Below are 17,534 nucleotides of genomic sequence, written 5' to 3'. Positions count from 1 at the left end.
AATGCAGCCCATAGACAATCCTCCAAAAGCTCTGCTTTTATCATTACAAGTCCCGCTTACAAGCTTAATTTGGAAGTGTGTGTGTGTGTTAGTTGCTCAGTTGTGTCAGACTCTTTGCAACCCCATAGACTGCAGCCCACCAGGCCCCTCTGTCCATGGGATTCTCCAGGCAAGAACACTGGAGTGGATTGCCATTTCCTTCTCCAAAAGAACTACAGAAAGAAAGTGAAGTCGCTCAGTCATGTCTGACCCTTTGCAACCCCATGGACTGTAGCCTACCAGGGTCCTCCATCCATGGAACTTCCTAGGCAAGAGTACTGGAGTGGGTTGCCAGTCAGAACGAAAGTCAAATTCTCAAAATAAATTTTAAGACTCCTTCCTACTTACCATATGATTACTCTCATTTCCTGCCTTTGGTCATAGTTTTTCTCCCATAAATTCCTTTGGAATCTTCACTCCTTCCTCTATACGTATCAGAATCCTTTTAACCCTTCAAATTATTCAAAGTTCAGCTCAAACTATTTTTTTTACACTCTTTTTGGTGGGTAAGGAAAAGCTACACTTTCATTTTGTACCAAGGTATGAAACTTCACTGTGAAAGTCCTCATTTCTTTACATATGTTATTAACCTGAATGTTTGGCAAGTTCTCAAAAATAGTTCAACAGTCTGATAACCCAAAAATGTGAATGTTATTTAGTTCAATTTGACCCATATCTACTGTATACCTACTTTGTATAAAGGATTTAGTTAACCATTCTCAGGATGTCAGTGCTGCAGGATAAATATGTCAAATGGCTGCTCTCGAGGAGAACAGATTTACTCATTAGAGGATTATTTCCACTTCATCTATATGATTAGTAATTTGTAATTTTTCAAATAAGATTCTCTCCTTTCATTGAGTTCGTGAGTTCTATAAGTAGAAGAAATTGTGATGGAAGTTAGTGTGTTTAAATGGCACACATTTCACCTTTCACAGCAAGAATTCAGTCTCAGTAGACATAGAAATGCAATCTAATCTTCAATGTTAGACTATGTATTTAATTTTGATTGATTATATTGTTAATTATTCCATATGTCTTAGTGTACTTGGGGTGCTTCCCCTGTGGCTTAGTGGTAAAGAATCTGCCTGCAGTGCAGAAGACATAGGAGATGTAGGTTTGATCCCTGGGTCAGGAAGATCCCCTGGAGGAGGAAATGGCAACCCACTCCAGTATTCTTGCCTGGAGAATCCCATGGATGGAGGCGCCTGGCAGGCTACAGTCCTTGAGGTTACAAAGAGTCAGACACGGCTGAGCAACTACACATTAGTATATTTAGACTGCTATACCACAGAATGGGTAGATGGTAAACAATAGAATTTTATTTCTCACAGTCCTGGAGGGTGGAAGTCCAAGATCAGGGTCCCAGCATTGTTGGGATCCTCTTCCAGGTTCAGGCTGCCAGCTTCTCACTGTGTTTTCACATGACAGGAGTAAGGGAATTCTCTTGAACCTCTTGGGCATGAATCTCATAATCTCATTTGTGAGGGGTTCTGCGCTCATTACATCCCAAAGGTCCCACCTCCTAATACCATCACATTGGGGATTAGGATGTCAACATAAATACTGGGGGGAAACATAAACATTCAGGCCATGGTACCACATATATTAGAACAACTGCCTTTCTCAGCATCTAGAAGTTTGGGAAACTATAGTGCATCCTTTTTCCACACCATCCTTATACAAGTATCTGTACTGTTTTAAGATTTTTCTGCTAGTAGTTTTAAAGGAAAGCAAAAGTAATCTCTTTCGATTATTTCACCTGACAGGAAAATTTAACAAATGAATTACGAACAGGGATAGTTAGACATGGGGTGCCTAAAGGGGACTGTCTGTAAGGAGGCAGGCAAGCCTGATAAAAATTTAAGACTAAATGTATAGTCATGTTACCCCTGACATTTACACCAAGAACCATTGGCCTCTAGTACTTTAAGCATAAATTATAAGGAAATCGGTTGAAAGAAATCAATTCCATTAGACAGGAAACACAGCTTTCCAAATTATGTGAATTTTATCCCAGAGGCACTTGAATATCACAGGGAAAAATAAAAGATTAAGCCTCACAAGAAAGTAAAAGTACCCTATGTTATAATCTTTGGCCAATACGTTCTAATTCTTCTTTTTCATATCTTTAAATACAGAATCCCCTTCACCTCCAACTGAGTTTAGAAAATTCATTAAGTTCTGATGCTGATGTCACTGTCTCAATCCTGACCATGAACAACTGGTACAATTTTAGCTTGTTGCTGTGCCAGGAAGACTGGAACATCACCGACTTCCTCCTCCTTACCCAGAATAATTCCAAGTTCCACCTGGGCTCTATCATCAACATCACCATCAACCTCTCCTCCACCGAGGACCTCTTGAGCTTCCTGCAGGTCCAGCTGGAGAGCATTAAGAACAGTACACCCACAATGGTGATGTTTGGCTGCGACATGGCAAGTATCCGGCGGATTTTCGAAATTACCACCCAGTTTGGGGTAATGCTCCCTGAACTTCATTGGGTACTGGGGGATTCCCAGAATGTTGAGAAACTGAGGACAGAAGGTCTGCCCTTAGGGCTGATTGCTCATGGAAAAACAACACAGTCTGTCTTTGAGTACTATGTACAAGATGCCATGGAATTGGTCGCAAGAGCTGTAGCCACAGCCACCATGATCCAGCCAGAACTTGCTCTCATTCCCAGCACAATGAACTGCATGGATGTGGAAACTGCAAATCTCACGTCAGGACAATATTTATCAAGGTAGGATGCAAGGCCTGGGTTATATCCCCATTCATAGGACTGTGATAGGAAGTAAAATATTCCTGTAGTGGGGAACACTCAATCCTGTTTTTAAGTCCGTGGCTTAGTCCCATACTAGTTGTGTGTTCTTGGCAAGTTTTTTTTTTAAAACTCTGAGTCTCCGTTTTCTAATTAGTAAACTAAGATAATATTGAATGTAGCTTAATATGATAAAGAGACCACAAAATTATATACAAGAAGTTCCTAACACTGTGCTCAGCTCGTAGTAAATGCACAACAAATGTTTCCATCCCTGCTCAATCTTTCCTGTATCAACAGACTTGGACAAATCTCTCTAAATCTTTTCAGAGAAAAAAAATTTAGTCAAGGAGGAGATAGACTTTTCTCTCTACTCCCAGGTTATGATGCATTAAAGAGAATAGAGAAGTGGTTAAAGACATAGACCCTGGAGCCAGACTCTCTGAGATTGAATTTTAGCTCTGTGACCTACTATTTGCATGACTTGGTCAAGTGATTTAACTTCTCTGAGCCTTAGTTTCCTATGTCCTATACCCACTGATGTAAAAAGGATTTAATAATAGATCCTACTAGCCATGGAGGGGAGAAGGCAATGGCAACCCACTCCAGTACTCTTGCCTGGAAAATCCCACGGATGGAGGAGCCTGGTAGGCTACAGTCCATGGGGTCGCTAGGAGTCAGACACAACTGAGCGACTTCACTTTTGCTTTTCACTTTCATGCATTGGAGAAGGAAATGGCAACCCACTCCAGTGTTCTTGCCTGGAGAATCCCAGGGACAGGGGAGCCTGGTGGGCTGCCATCTATGGGGTCACACAGAGTTGGACACGACTGAAGCGACTTAGCAGCAGCAGCAGCAGCCATGAAGGAGTTGTGGTGGATAGATAGTTGATGATAAATAAAAAGATAGATAGATAGACAGAACTAAGTTCTACAAGAGTAAAGTATGTGCATATATAATTTTATGTTATATATATGTGTATATATTTATATATGTGTGTGTGTATATATATATATACACTTTTTAAAATTAGCCACCTTTCTTTGCAGTTCCTCAATTTGATTCAGAAGCTAGAATGAAAAAGCCTGTTTAAGTTAAAGAATAATCCATCCTATAGACATGGTTTTCGTGATCCCCAGAAAAAGAAGTCCTTAAAGGGTATTTTACAAGGACCTAGAATTTTTTCAGAAAAAGACCACCTATAGTCAGACAGGTCAAATGAGAGGATTATTGCTGTTTCAGAAGTGAAGGTTTAGCTATAGTCTGATCCCATTTTCAGGAAGTCTTCTTGAAACAGGATCATCTGACTATGTTGAAGAGCCCAAGGCAATCTCACAGTGTCTTGCCTTTTAAAAGACATGAACACTTGAGGAAAGGTCAGAAGGTCACAAGCATTTTACATTTAATTTCACATTAAGCATCTACTATGTGCAAAGCAACATGCTAAATGTCATATATGTGGCAAAGTTTAAGCACAGTCTAGCTTTCCTGGTTGCTCAGTCAGCAAAGAGTCTGCCTGCAATTCGGGAGACTTGGGTTCAATCCCTGGGTTTGGAAGATCCCCTGGAGAAGGAAATGGCAACCCAATCCAGTATTCTGGCTTGGAGAATCCCATGGACAGAGGAGCCTGGTGGGCTACAGTCCACAGGGTCACAAAGAGTCAGACATTACTGAGTGACTAACACTTTCACTTTCACCCTAAAGAAGGTTGTTAATAAAATAATTTAAAATTAACTTATTAGGAATCTATTAATGATAAAACTAAATGTTCTATCATCATCTGAACTCTCCACTTTTCCTATAATATATTTGAATTGCCTCAATATTAAAGTCTATGCGTGTTTTATTTTATAACCACTATCCAGATTTAATCTACTGTTTTGGAACTAGCATGTAATTGAGACTCAAGATTTTATCTCAGATAAGAAACATCCTCCTTCATAACAAAAACACAAGCAAGTCTTTAGCTATAATTTCAAATAATCATTATTTTGGAAGGACAATCTTAAACAGTAGATAGAAAATCCACTTGTGAAAACTATATTGTTATTTAATGTCTTTCTGTCTCATATAAAATGGAGAGCACAAGAAAAGTAATTCTGTTGGGAGCCTAAAAATGTTTAGAAGCTACAGAGAGAAATATTTGTTAACTTCAGTTGTATACATATCAGGGGTTCATTTTATCAAGATAAAATTGATCTTTCTGGCTCCTCAAATTTTAGTTTATCCAATGGCACTTTGTACATGAAATTATGTGATGGTACTTAGCCCATTCCATCAGCATTATTTGTCTATGTGTCTGATTTCTGAACTAAAATATAAATTCTATTAAATGGAGACACTATTATTCAATCTAGTTTAATGCCTAGTGTATAGAAGCTACCTAATAGACATTTACTGAAACAAACATAGAAGAAGAAATGGAGATTTTATATTTACACCCTACATAATCTGTTGCTCTAGAAGAATAATGAGTGGTTAATAGATAAATAGAATTTTGTCTAAACTAAAAGCAGAGTTTTTAAACTTACCTAGATACCATCTGGTTTTTTTCTTTTCTTTTCTTTCTTTTCTTTTTTTTAATAGAATGTTTAGGTTAGTGAATAACCTCTGACCTTGTGGCTATTTCCACATGTTTATTCCACAGACTTTGAAAATTGTAAAAGAAGACTGTGAGGTTAGGGAGCCTGGTAGCAATTCACAGTGTATATGGGTCAGCAACAATATTTTCATCTCCATGGATGTGTTTGAGAATGAACTCAAAGAACTTCAGGAAATATCCTCAGAACCTCTTAAACTCCATAAGGAACAGAGTCAAAGAAAAAGTTTCAAAATGCTCAGGAAAGGGTCAAGGGAAGTGGGCAAAGCCCTGGAAGGAGTCTTTATAATGAATAACTGAAAAGCTGCCTTAAGCTGTAAAACATCTGTGGATTTTTCATCATCCTTATTTATTTTGTTGAATATAGTCTTTTGGAAAGTTCGTTATTCTCAGTCCATAAGTCACATCTGCATACAGTAATTTTCTTAATTGTTCCTAAATTTTGTGAGGCTGACCCCACTTCCTCACTGCATAATGAAAGTCACGAACATAATGAGCCATGAATAGCAAGTGCCAGAGTTATGCAAGCTTTCATTTCTCACACAGTCATTTTCAGTTTAGGCTGACAGAATTGTTAACATTTTAAAATGTTAATGAAATCACCAAAAACATGACTTTTTCAGCATAGGCCTTTAGACTAGGAAAAAATCATTTCTCATGGCAGACTATATAGACATAATTACAGGTAAAAGGGATTTGATCCTTCCCAGGTCCCCACATGCCAGAGCAAACATCCATCATCACTAAATGTAGACAAAAACCACTTGGGGACCAAGTTCATAGTGTTATCTTTAGCAATTTATTTGCAAGTTGTTTTTATTAAATGTAAATCACTTTGAAGCAATAGTATCTGATGTATTGTTTGGCAATAACTTCATCAACACATATGCAATACATGTGTGAAAGTGAAGTCACTCAGTCATGTCTGACTCTTTGCGACCCCATGGACTGTAGCCTACCAGGTTCCTCTGTCCATGGAATTATCCAGGCAAGAATAATGGAGTGGGTTGCCATTTCCTTCTCCAGGAGATCTTCCCAACCCAGGGATTGAACCCCAGTCTCCCGCATTGTAGGCAGACTCTTTACCATCTGAGCCACCAGGGAAGTCAGTGATTATTTGTTGAGCTAGGGTGAGGCAGACAAAATAAAGGGCTGCATCCTGCCGTTTTGGAGTATACAGCCTAGTGCATGAGGTTATAAAGTAAGCAAATGTATAAAACAAAGGGATCTGTGATTGTTAAAAATAGAAACATATTCAGATACACAGGGAGGAAGTAATGAACTCTTCTCAGAGAGTTAATGATGAGGAAGAAATACTGGAATTGGATCTTGATAAAAGAATAGAAGTATTCTGGTTTGCAGCAGACTCACAGGCACAGAAAATGGCATTGCAAATTCATGGAGATCTGAAGAAATTTAGTACAGTTGGCACATCCATTGCCTATGAAAAGAATCTGACATGATTCTGGAAAAGTTGTTAAATTGATAGCATGCCACACGGGACTTTTATGCTAAGGAGTCTGCATTTTATATGCATACTGGATGTCACTTGAAAGCGAGAACATTAGCCATGACATATTTATAAAATCATCATTTTGTAACAAATTAACCAAACAAAGTATCATAGCATAAAAGCCTTACAAGTAATTCTTAAAAAACCATAAAGATATAAAAATTGTTGTTTTTATTTCTCAAAATTGGTTTTAGCTTTGCCCACATTTACTCCCTTATCTCATTCTAAACACCAGTCTCATGGAAATGAAGAGGAATTGAAGGACTTGCCTGCTGTTCCTAGAATTAGGATTTGCTCATGCTTATCTGAAGGCCCTGGGTGGTAATGAATCTATCTTCCCGGAGAAAGATCCCCTTGAGTCACTCATAACCTGGTCAAAGGGAGTTTGCCTTCCTTTAATAATTCCAAGAGCCTAGACATGGATTGATACCTTGTTCCCCTTGGCATAAGAAGTCCCTGACTCTTTAGTTAATTAATCATCCTGATAGCTATTCTAACTTCTCAGCAGGCTATGGAATCTTATCTTTCTTCTTTGAATAGTTTCTGCAGTTCAGTTCTGTATCAAGTGATTAATTCATTTGTTCATCCACAAGCATATATTGAAGCTTACTAATATTAGGCTAGGACCTTGGCTAATGCTGGAGACACAAAGAATAGAAAATAGTGGCCCTGCTTCCAGGAAGCTTACAACCCCCTTCTATCGTTCTTTTACCAAGAGACAATGTGCTCCTCCGCTTATCCATGTTTTTTATCCATTTTCTTTGACTTAGCTGTTTGGTGGTTGTTATTGTTGTCTAGTCACTAAGTCATGTCCAACTCTTTTGCAACTCTGTGGACTATAGCCCGCCAGGCTCCTCTGTCCATGGGATTTCCCAGGCAAGAATACTGGAGTGGTTTGCCATTTCCCTCTCCAGGGAATCTTCCTGACCCAAAGATTGAACCCACATCTCCTGATTGGCATCACTGACTGAATGGATATGAGTTTGAGCACACTCCAGGAGATAGTGAAGGACAGGGAAGGCTGGCATGCTGCAGTCTATGCGGTTGCAAAGAGTTGGACATGACTTCATGACTGAACAATTCTTTACCACAAAGCCGCCAGGAAATTCTTTACCACAGAGCCACCAGGAAAGCCAGCTATTTGGTTATCATTCCTCACTGAGACCACACTCATTCTACTAGTGATTATCTTCCGATATTAGCTGGCATTGTTATGCACCTCCTCAGTTGTCCTTGAAAAATGGTTCTGTGTGCTAAAGAGACTCTTTCCCTCCCAGGCTATGCTCATCTTTATTCTTATATGTTCAAGTAGTACCAAGATTCGTTGGCCTTTCACTAATTGTAAATGTTGATTTATTTAGTGATTCTGCATGTATTAATCAGATTGTATTATGTGTTAAGTATTACAAGGCACTAGGAAGCTTCAGAAAAGAAGACTAAAACAAAATACCCATTCAAAAGTCCCAAAGTATAAACTGATGATGGTCTCCATCTCATTACTGGATAGTAGAAGGGTTCCAGAAAAACTTGAGCTGGCATGATATAATTCTAATTTAGGGTATTCCTCTTCACCTTTATAATAGTTTACTGGCATTATGACCCTGGCAAAGCTATTTAATCTCTGGAAATCCTGACTTCCTTAATTATAAGGAATTCTTACATTGAAAAGTTAAGTGGTATGCCTAAGGTCATTCAGTTAGTACTTTATAGGGGAAGATTTAAACTGTCTAAATCTAAGTTCCAGCCTTTTTCATAATTAATATTAACTTTCCTTAATTGTGATCCCATTACCTTATAATTCATATTCTTTCAGACAAAAGCTATATAAATCAGGATGTGTGGTTACTCATGTATAAATGTTCCTTTACTGAGGACCTCTATAGACTCAAACTAGTTAGCCTGTGTGTTTGAACATGTCCTCAAAAGAAATGCAGTTGCATTGAACCGGGAAGCCAGGGGCTGGATGATGTTAACACTGATTCCTTGGGTCCCCAGGGAGAACCCATTGCTGTGGGTGACCTGCTGTGTCCAGCTGGTACTCCCAACTTGACTTCCTCTGCAAGACTCACAGGGAGTCAGTACTTCCTGAAAACATGTGCTTTGGTGAATCCTGAGGACCAACAGTTAAGGTCTGTTTCCAGTAGGAACTCCTGTCACTGAACTAATTTGGCTAAATCCATTGAATTTGCCCCTCCCTCTGTGTCACTTAAGTCATGGCAAGAGCTGAGTCTAAAATTTTCTCTAAGTCATGAGGGCCTCAAATATAAGGAACAGTGAAAGATATATATTCCCTCAAGGCCCTGTTTTGAAGAATACAGCTTAAATTTGCTTAATCTAGCTTCCTGCAGGTTTTAAACTGGAAATTTCCCAAATTAGGAGAGCTTCCAGTGGAAATTGTGATCATATTCTTTGTTGAGTTTTTACTTTGTATGCATCTACTATAAAATTTGGAAATATGTCAAAAAAAAAAAAAAAAAGAGGGCAGTGTTGCAGGGCTTCCCAGGTATCTCAGTGGTAAAGAATCTGCCTGCCATTGCAGAAAATGCAGGAGAAACAGGTTCAATCCCTGGGTCAGAAAGATCTTCTGGAGTAAGAAATGGCAACCCACTCCAGTATTCTTGCCTGGAAAATTCCATGGACAGAGGAGCCTGGCGGGCTGCAGTCAACGGGGTCACAAAGAGTTGGACCCAAAAGCAACTGAGCACACTCGCATTGAAGGTGTACTCTGAATTCCAGATCTTTACCAGGACAACTTCCAACTCTAGTCCCTGTGACCTTCAGATGGGTTCTCAACTGATAAATACTATGTAGTGTCACGGGGCTATGCTAAGGGAAGAGATATTAGCACAGGGACTAGTGCTGGAACCAGATCTAGAAAACTGGAAGGAATTAAGATGGGATATTACACAAAGCAATGAGGAGTCATCTAAGGGTTGGGCATAGGCCATAATTATGGAGAAGAGTCAAGGTTTATATCAAAAAATGAAGGGAAAGGAAAACAACCTAAGAGTATGGAACAGATCTAACTACCACATAGGAGAAAAACACAGAAAGAGAAAAGTACCAGCTTGCCAGTTGTGCCACATGAAAGCAGGAAAACAGAGCACTATGTCTATGCGTCTAATTCTTTTGACATAGTGATACCATCACATCACACACGCATAGCCCAAGAGGTATATTAAAACATGACTCAAGCATAGATTAGCATTTTTCTCCTCTTGGGAAAAAAAGTCAAGAAGGATAAAGGCTCTACTTCTCCTCTAAGGTTTTGCTTATTGGAAAAACAGACCCCAGTGGTTTATGTGTACTTATGTGTATGTAGATTTAGTATGTTATTAAATTGCTGTTTTCATTAGCTGATGGAAATCTATTTTAAAAGATGAGTTTTGTAAGCTATTTTAAATAAGAATGTAATCAATGATTATAGTATGTAGGGCCCTCTGCTTTAAAGATTGAAATTTAGTAATTTCCAATTTTTATTAAATTCCTTATCATCAGAGAGGTTTCTCATAGAATTTATTTCTATTTTTGATCCTCTCCATTGTTCAGGGGGAAATGTGTTGGAATTTCAATGTTCTGAATAATCTATAAACTACAAATATAAATACTTCCTGGCTGATTGAGCCCCATTCTTCTGGCAAGTGAAGAAGTGCTCTTGAAGAGACACATGTCTGACTTGAGCAGAAGACATGTGTTTAATTGCATTTGCCCCACAAGCATCTCTGAGCACTTACTCTGGCCAGGCAATGTGTTGTGCCCAAGATCCAAGGTGACTCAGTGTCATAGACTGTTAGATGAACACGGAAGTCTCTTTCAGCTGGACAGCCTGCAATGTTACGACGCAGAGCAGTGGGAAAGGGAGGATGTCTCCATTTCCCTCAGCAACTGTATGGAAGAGACTGCTCTCAGAATGTGGAGAATGTCAAAATCCATGCCTTCAAGGATCTTACAGTCTAAAACCTCAATGACTGAATTAATCAGCTGCTAAATATTTACACATTAGGGTATTAAGGAGGATTCCAGAGAACAGTTAAGGAGTCATTTTACAAGTAGCTCAGAAAAATCATCTACATTTAATGTTTAATGCCCCACATATAGAGAACAAAAGCAAAGCGATATGCTCTGACAGAATTGGACCAAGGGTAAGCTCCGTGGCTAAGATGGCAAATTCATGTTATTGTAACATAGAGGCAGAGACAGATAGCACAGGGGTCTCATTAAGTGAGAGAGGCCACAAAGTAAAAGCTGAACTTAGTAGCTGGCCTTACAAATTGACAAAGATTCTCAAGGGCAATTAAAAATAAGGAAGAGATGGTGAAAGTGATGTTGAAAAATAAAGGGAAGTAAATAGATAGGTTTCAGAGGTGGGAGGGAGCCTAGCATGGCAACAATAACAACAAAAACAGTTAAATTAACTAGGGGTGGTCAAGAGCTGATTTAAGACATGATTTCTTTCCTAACAGGATGGAATATTGATATTTCCTTCATACAAAGCCCACCAAAAGGAAGAGAGAGGTGAAGAAGATAAAGAGGGGGGAAGACAAAGTTCAGAAAAATTAAGTAGAGAAAGAACATTAAAGGAAAAGGAGAGAACCATAGATAAACCCACATACTGGAAACTATAAGAATACTGGGGGAAAGGGAAATAATCTAGAACCTGCAGAAGAGAGTCACAATGAGAGTAATTTAGGGAATAAAAGGCATTATGAAAAAGTCTAAGAATTAAGAAAAACTACACACGTGAATTAAAGTACAAATATAGACTATGCATGGCTAATAATTCATACAACATGAGGTCTACGGAGGTTGTAAAAAAAATCAGTTTTTTAAAAGACATAAGACTATCCAAAGAGCATATACTTCAGGGGCTCTTCAGTGATAAAGAGCAGGGAGAAAACTATATTAATTGTGAACCTGTGACAAGTGCAAAATGTAGAATTTAGGGTGATTTTTTGATTGGAAGATTCATTGCATGAGTGTAGATAAGAATAACATGAAGAAAAGATGGGATTTCTGAACATCAATGGATCTCTTCCCAACTCTTCTCCACTCCTTCCAGAAAAAGAAGAAAGGGAAATTTTAAAAATACTCCTTTGACTTGTTCTAAAAGAGCTTTATTGAGTTTTTTTCTGCTATGCTCAATAGATCTGGAACTAAATTTAAAATAATCAAGAAATATATATTTAGAGTCAGTACATAAGAGCAAGCAAACCTGATAAAAATTAGGTGATGCTGATGCAAAGGGAGCTAGGGAGAATATCACTAGCATTAATGTAGCCAAATACTTCTAATCAGGCAAAGCAAAATATCAAAATTATGTTCTTACAGGCTAAAAAAAATGATAGAGTTTTATGGAGGAAAAACAAATCTCTCATTCCTCTGGGAGAAAATATTAAACATGATGAGATGATCATGAGAAAGGAAATTTAGCTCATTTTTCAAGATATAAGAAAATAAGAGGATACAGAGATTTTAATGATACAAAGAAAGTTCCCAAAGGGAAAAATAAATTTTAAGGCTTTACAGAGCAAAACAGATATTCCTAGATACAGACATGATTAATGGAAGGCAACTCTAATGGGAGGATAAAGATAAGAGGACAATTTTAAAGGAAATGAAAAACAAATGAGACACAGACATGCAAAGAGACAAGTTGATGTGTGAAAAAAAAGAACAAATAGAAATAAACATATGACTTATATTCAACTGGGTTTGGAAGGAGACACATAAGGATGATGATACATTTAGGCAACACGAAGTTATTTTCATACGTCTTCAAAATGAAGGCTGCAAACAGCAGGGCAGTTGATAGAACTAGTTCAAGACAAGAAAAGTTACAAATTTACAATGAATATAAAAAATAAGATTAAGGAAATTTTCAGTTCAGTTCAGTTGCTCAGTCATGTCCAACTCTTTGTGACCCCATGGACTGCAGCACATGAGGCTTCCCTGTCCATCACAACTCCTGGAGTTTACTCAAACACATGTCCATTGAGTCAGTGATGCCATCCAACCATCTCATCCTCTGTCGTCCCCTTCTCCTCCTGCCTTCAATCTTTCCCAGCATCAGGGTCTTTTCAAATGAGTCAGTTCTTCACATCCGGTGGCCAAGGAAATGCTGAATAAGATAGAAGAAAAATCAGGGGGCAACAGGTCCTAAAATCTTTAAGAACATGGCAACATTATTTGTAGTGGGAGATTTTTATTTATCTTTAGTAAGTTTTAGAGCAAGTTTTTAAAAAGTAAAAATAATACATGAATAGTTAATCCAATAAATTGATAAATACTGCAGTTAATATTCTATTATTAAAGAATATATGAACATAAATATTTCCTCATCCAAAAAAGTAGAAAAGAGAGAGGTGGGAGGAGATCTAGAAAGAAGGAATTAACAAAACAAAAACCCAAACTAATTGAGGAAAAATCTTAAGATTAGTATAATGATGTTCTATGCAGTTCTGTAGCAACAAATTCCTAGCAAAATATCATTTGCCAAAATGAACCCAGAGAAATGGAAAGTTTAATAGAAGAGATTGAAAAAATGATTGAAAAACTGCAGTTTTTTAGAAAGCACCAGGTCCAGATAGTTTCACAACTAACTCTTGCAAACTCAAGTGGGAAAACAAAACACTAAACATTTTAGTTGAAATTGATCTAATACATTTCTTTTGAAAGTTATTTGCTTTCTGCATTTTTAAAGAGTACCTCTGGTCTCATTTTGAAAATAATACAATAAAACTTCTTTCAAATGAATTATAAGGGGGAGAGTATAATGAGTTCTATAATTTACTTTTTAAATGCCCTAAATGAGTTAAAGCAATCAAGGGAGAACTTCCACAAACTCTCTTGTCCTCATCCACCCACCTATTTGCCTCAGGCTTCTGTATTTTCTCTGCCTTCTCCCATGTCCATGCACCTTTCTTTTTTTTTTTTTTCTTCCATGTTTTTTTTTTTTTTTTTGTCATACATTGATATGAATCAGCCATAGATTTACACGTATTCCCCATCCCGATCCCCCCTCCCACCTCCCTCTCCACCCGATTCCTCTGGGTCTTATCACAGCAAAGAGCATCACCCCCTCTTGCACCTTAGAGTACATCCTTTTTGCCCCTCAAGGGAACTGTCCCAGGAATTCTCTCTCTTCTATCCTACATCAACAATCTTTCTATTTTTTTAATTAGCTTTATTTATTTGTTCATTTTTGGCTGTGCTGGGTCTTCGTTGCTGTGCAAACTCAGTAGTTGTGGCTCCTGGGCTCCAGAGCACATGTTCAGCTATTGGGGCGCAGGGGTTTAGTTGCTCTGTGGCATGTGGGGTCTTCCTAGATCAGGAATCAAACTCTTTACCAATATTTATCAAAGATTCTTTACCACTGAGCCACCAGTGGTAAAAATTGGGAAGCCCCAATTTTTCTATTTTTACTAGATCATTGTTATCAGCTTAAAATCCTGCACATATATATATATATATATATATATATATACACACACACACACACATATATATAATATTTATGCATGTATGCTTGCTAGGTCGCTTCAGTCATGTCCGACTCTGCGACCCTCCAGACTGTAGCCCACCAAGCTCCTCTGTCCCTGGGATTCTCCAGGCAAGAATACTGGAGTTCGTTGCCATGCCCTCCTCCAGGGGATCTTCCCGACCCAGGGATCAAACCTGCTTCTCCTGTGGCTCCTGCATTGCAGGCAGATTCTTTACCGCTGAACCATGGGGGAAGCTCATAATATTTAGATATTTGCTTAATTTTTCCTCTCCACCACTATTCTATTTTTCTCCTCTTTATAGCGTAACTCTCTAAAGATTTATCTCCAGTTTCTCCTTTTCCATTTTCCCTTGAAGCAGTAGGCTCCAACACTCCACTGAAATTACTCTCATGAAGTCACTGGTGACCTACATGTTTCTAAAGCCAATGGTCAGTTCTCAGTCCTCATTGCATTTGAGCTGTTAGAAGCATTTGACACAGATGATCAGTGTCCCCTGATTAAAATATCTCTTTTACTTGACTTCTAGAACACCACACAGCCTGCTTTACGTCTCTGGTTACTTCTTGGTTTCCTTTGCTAGTTCTTTCTAACCTGCACCACCTCCAAAAGCCCTGGACTTATTCCTTGGGCTTCTCATCTACAATTACCGTTGTGATCTCAAATACTGTTTATAGAGTTTTGGCTCCCACATTGTATATCCAGTTCAGACCTCCTTCCTAAACTCCAGAATTCTCCACCTACTTACTTAGCAACTCCGTTTGGATGTCTATAAACTATCTCAAACTTAACATTAGCGCACGAATTCCTGGTGGTTCTCACCCACCTCACAACCTGATTCTTCTACAGTTTTCTTTATTACAATTAATGGCAACTCAACATTCCAATTTCTCAGGGCAAAAACCTTGGTGTCATCCTTACGCTTCCTTTTCCTAGCAACTATGTCTGAGCCTTCAGCAAATCCTGTCAGTTGTAGCTTCACAATTTATCAAGATCCAACTAATTTTTCTCACCTCTATTGCTACTACCTCAGCTTAAACCATCATCAACTTTTGTCTGATATTTGAAACAGCTCCCTAACTGCTCTTTCTGCTTCTGCCTTGGTCTCTCGGTAGTCCATTCTCAACACGACACTGCAACAAGCCTGTTAAAATGTAGGTCATATCACTTCTCTGCTCAAAACCCACCAGTGGCTTTCCATCTCACATAGAGAAGAAACAAAGGTCCTTGCAGTGACCTTCAAGATCCTATTTCCCCACCCCCCACTCCCCATAAGTTTCCTCTGAGCTCATCTTTAACTCCTCTGTTCCTCGGTCCCTTAGCTCTTCCTCAAACATACCAGACGCAGTCCCTCTCAAGGACATTGGACTCCTTGCTCCCTATATAGGAATGGTCTTTACCCGGAGAGCCTCTTGGTCAGCTTATTCCCTTTACACAAATATCACCTTCTCCTGGACTCCCTCACCTGCAATTCCACACGACCACCAGCCCTGACACATCTTACATCCTTACTCTGCTCTTTTTGCTTCTGCACATAGCACTAATATCCCACTCATATTCCCCATTTATAATATTTATCCTGTCCCCTCAATAGAATAGAAGCTACACAGATCATTATTCCTTTGTTCACTACTATATCTCTTAGAACCTAGAGCAGTGCCTGGCAAAATGAGTGAATAAATGATTGATTTGCTGATGTGTTATTTTGTTAGCATCTTTGTTCATTTGTTTTAATAAGAAAATCTTTTAATTAGTAGGTCAAGTTTTGTATGCAAATGTGGCTTCTAAAAGCTCTTAAATACATTAAACACTGATCTTGCTTATATTTGTGAACTGTCTCAAAAACATTTTTTACACACTTTGAAGAGTTCAGATTTTATCTCAACGCCTACTCAAATAAACACATGTTCTTAATTAGTGACATAGTTGGGAACTTTTACCGAAGTAACAAGTTACCTCCATGCAGATTAACCAATGAGCTTTATTCTTTCAAGCAGAATGATACCTTGAGAGATCTGCTGATGAAAAATATATATATATATGTATACCTGAAATGCTTTGTTAAACACTCACTACGCACCAGATTCTCACTCATGGAGTGAGATGAAGACTCTTATCATACCATGGCAAAGATACTGTATTAAAGTTCTAAGTGGTCTCCTGATCACTATCTCTTCCTTCCTGTGTACACATTGTGCCCACTTCCCGAGGAGTATTATCAGTGCAGACTTACGGTTATATCATTGCTCTACTTCGATACCTTCATGGCTCCCCTTTTCCTGTTAAATAAAATCCAGTCTCATAAAATGGACATGCGAAACATCTATAGTCCAGTTGCAACCTGAACATGTTTCTATTCTGCTCTCCAATAAGATTGTTATGGTTACCATTCTTGTTAAATTTCCCACCTCCTTACCTTCCCTCATAATACTTGAACTGGAAGATCTATTGAGAATTAATAGCTAGACTGGAGGGGTAGTATGATCAGCACAGAATGTAGCAGTATTATTGGTACCTGTGATCCAGGTTCTAAATTATTATTAGAGGAATTTGATATTACATTTCTAGGAGTATTATTGGTACCTCTGATCCAGGTTCTAAATTACTATTAGAGGAATTTGATATTACATCTCTCTTTTTCCCCCACAGTGCTCTATGGGCTTACATTTACCTGATCCACAACCAAATACTCCAGGTCTTATTTATATGACCTTCCAACAAGCCAAGTTTTATATATCCTTAGTATAGTTTGTGAATTAAATGCAACCTTGTACATTTGACCCTCTTAAAATCACTACTTTTCTTTTGGAAACTATACCTCCTGATTATGCCATTTTCTCCACTTCTGTTATAACTTAGCCCTTGTCACCTTAAGCCCCTTGTGAAATAAGCAGAGAGAGAGGAAGAGAGGAAGTCAGGGGAGCAAAGAAGAAGCATTATTCCTCACATCTGAAACTGTTCTCAGCCTGCTTCTCCTTCCAAACTGTTTCCCACTTAGCTAGCAAGAAAACAAGATCTTTCTAAAATCAAATCTGATGGTCCTATCCCTCCCCAGAAAAATTCTCTCAATGGCTGTTACATTCATCATAATCTAAGTCCTTTTGTACTTCATTTCCCACC

General features: G+C 38.4%; 1 protein-coding gene across 1 annotated transcript in view; it reads left to right on the top strand.

Moving 5' to 3' along the window:
• The window catches only part of GRIN3A (glutamate ionotropic receptor NMDA type subunit 3A), a 189,472-nt gene that overhangs the window by 52,319 nt on the left and 119,619 nt on the right, over nt 1-17,534 (top strand). Inside the window, exon 2 of the mRNA XM_043453623.1 lies at nt 2,181-2,785. Coding sequence (XP_043309558.1) covers nt 2,181-2,785 — 605 coding nt within the window. The remainder of the gene's footprint in view (nt 1-2,180; nt 2,786-17,534) is intronic.

This window comes from Cervus canadensis, chromosome 30 (assembly GCF_019320065.1).
Source record: "Cervus canadensis isolate Bull #8, Minnesota chromosome 30, ASM1932006v1, whole genome shotgun sequence".
Classification (NCBI taxonomy): Eukaryota; Metazoa; Chordata; class Mammalia; order Artiodactyla; family Cervidae; genus Cervus; species Cervus canadensis.
This window is presented reverse-complemented; position numbering and strand designations above follow the sequence as displayed.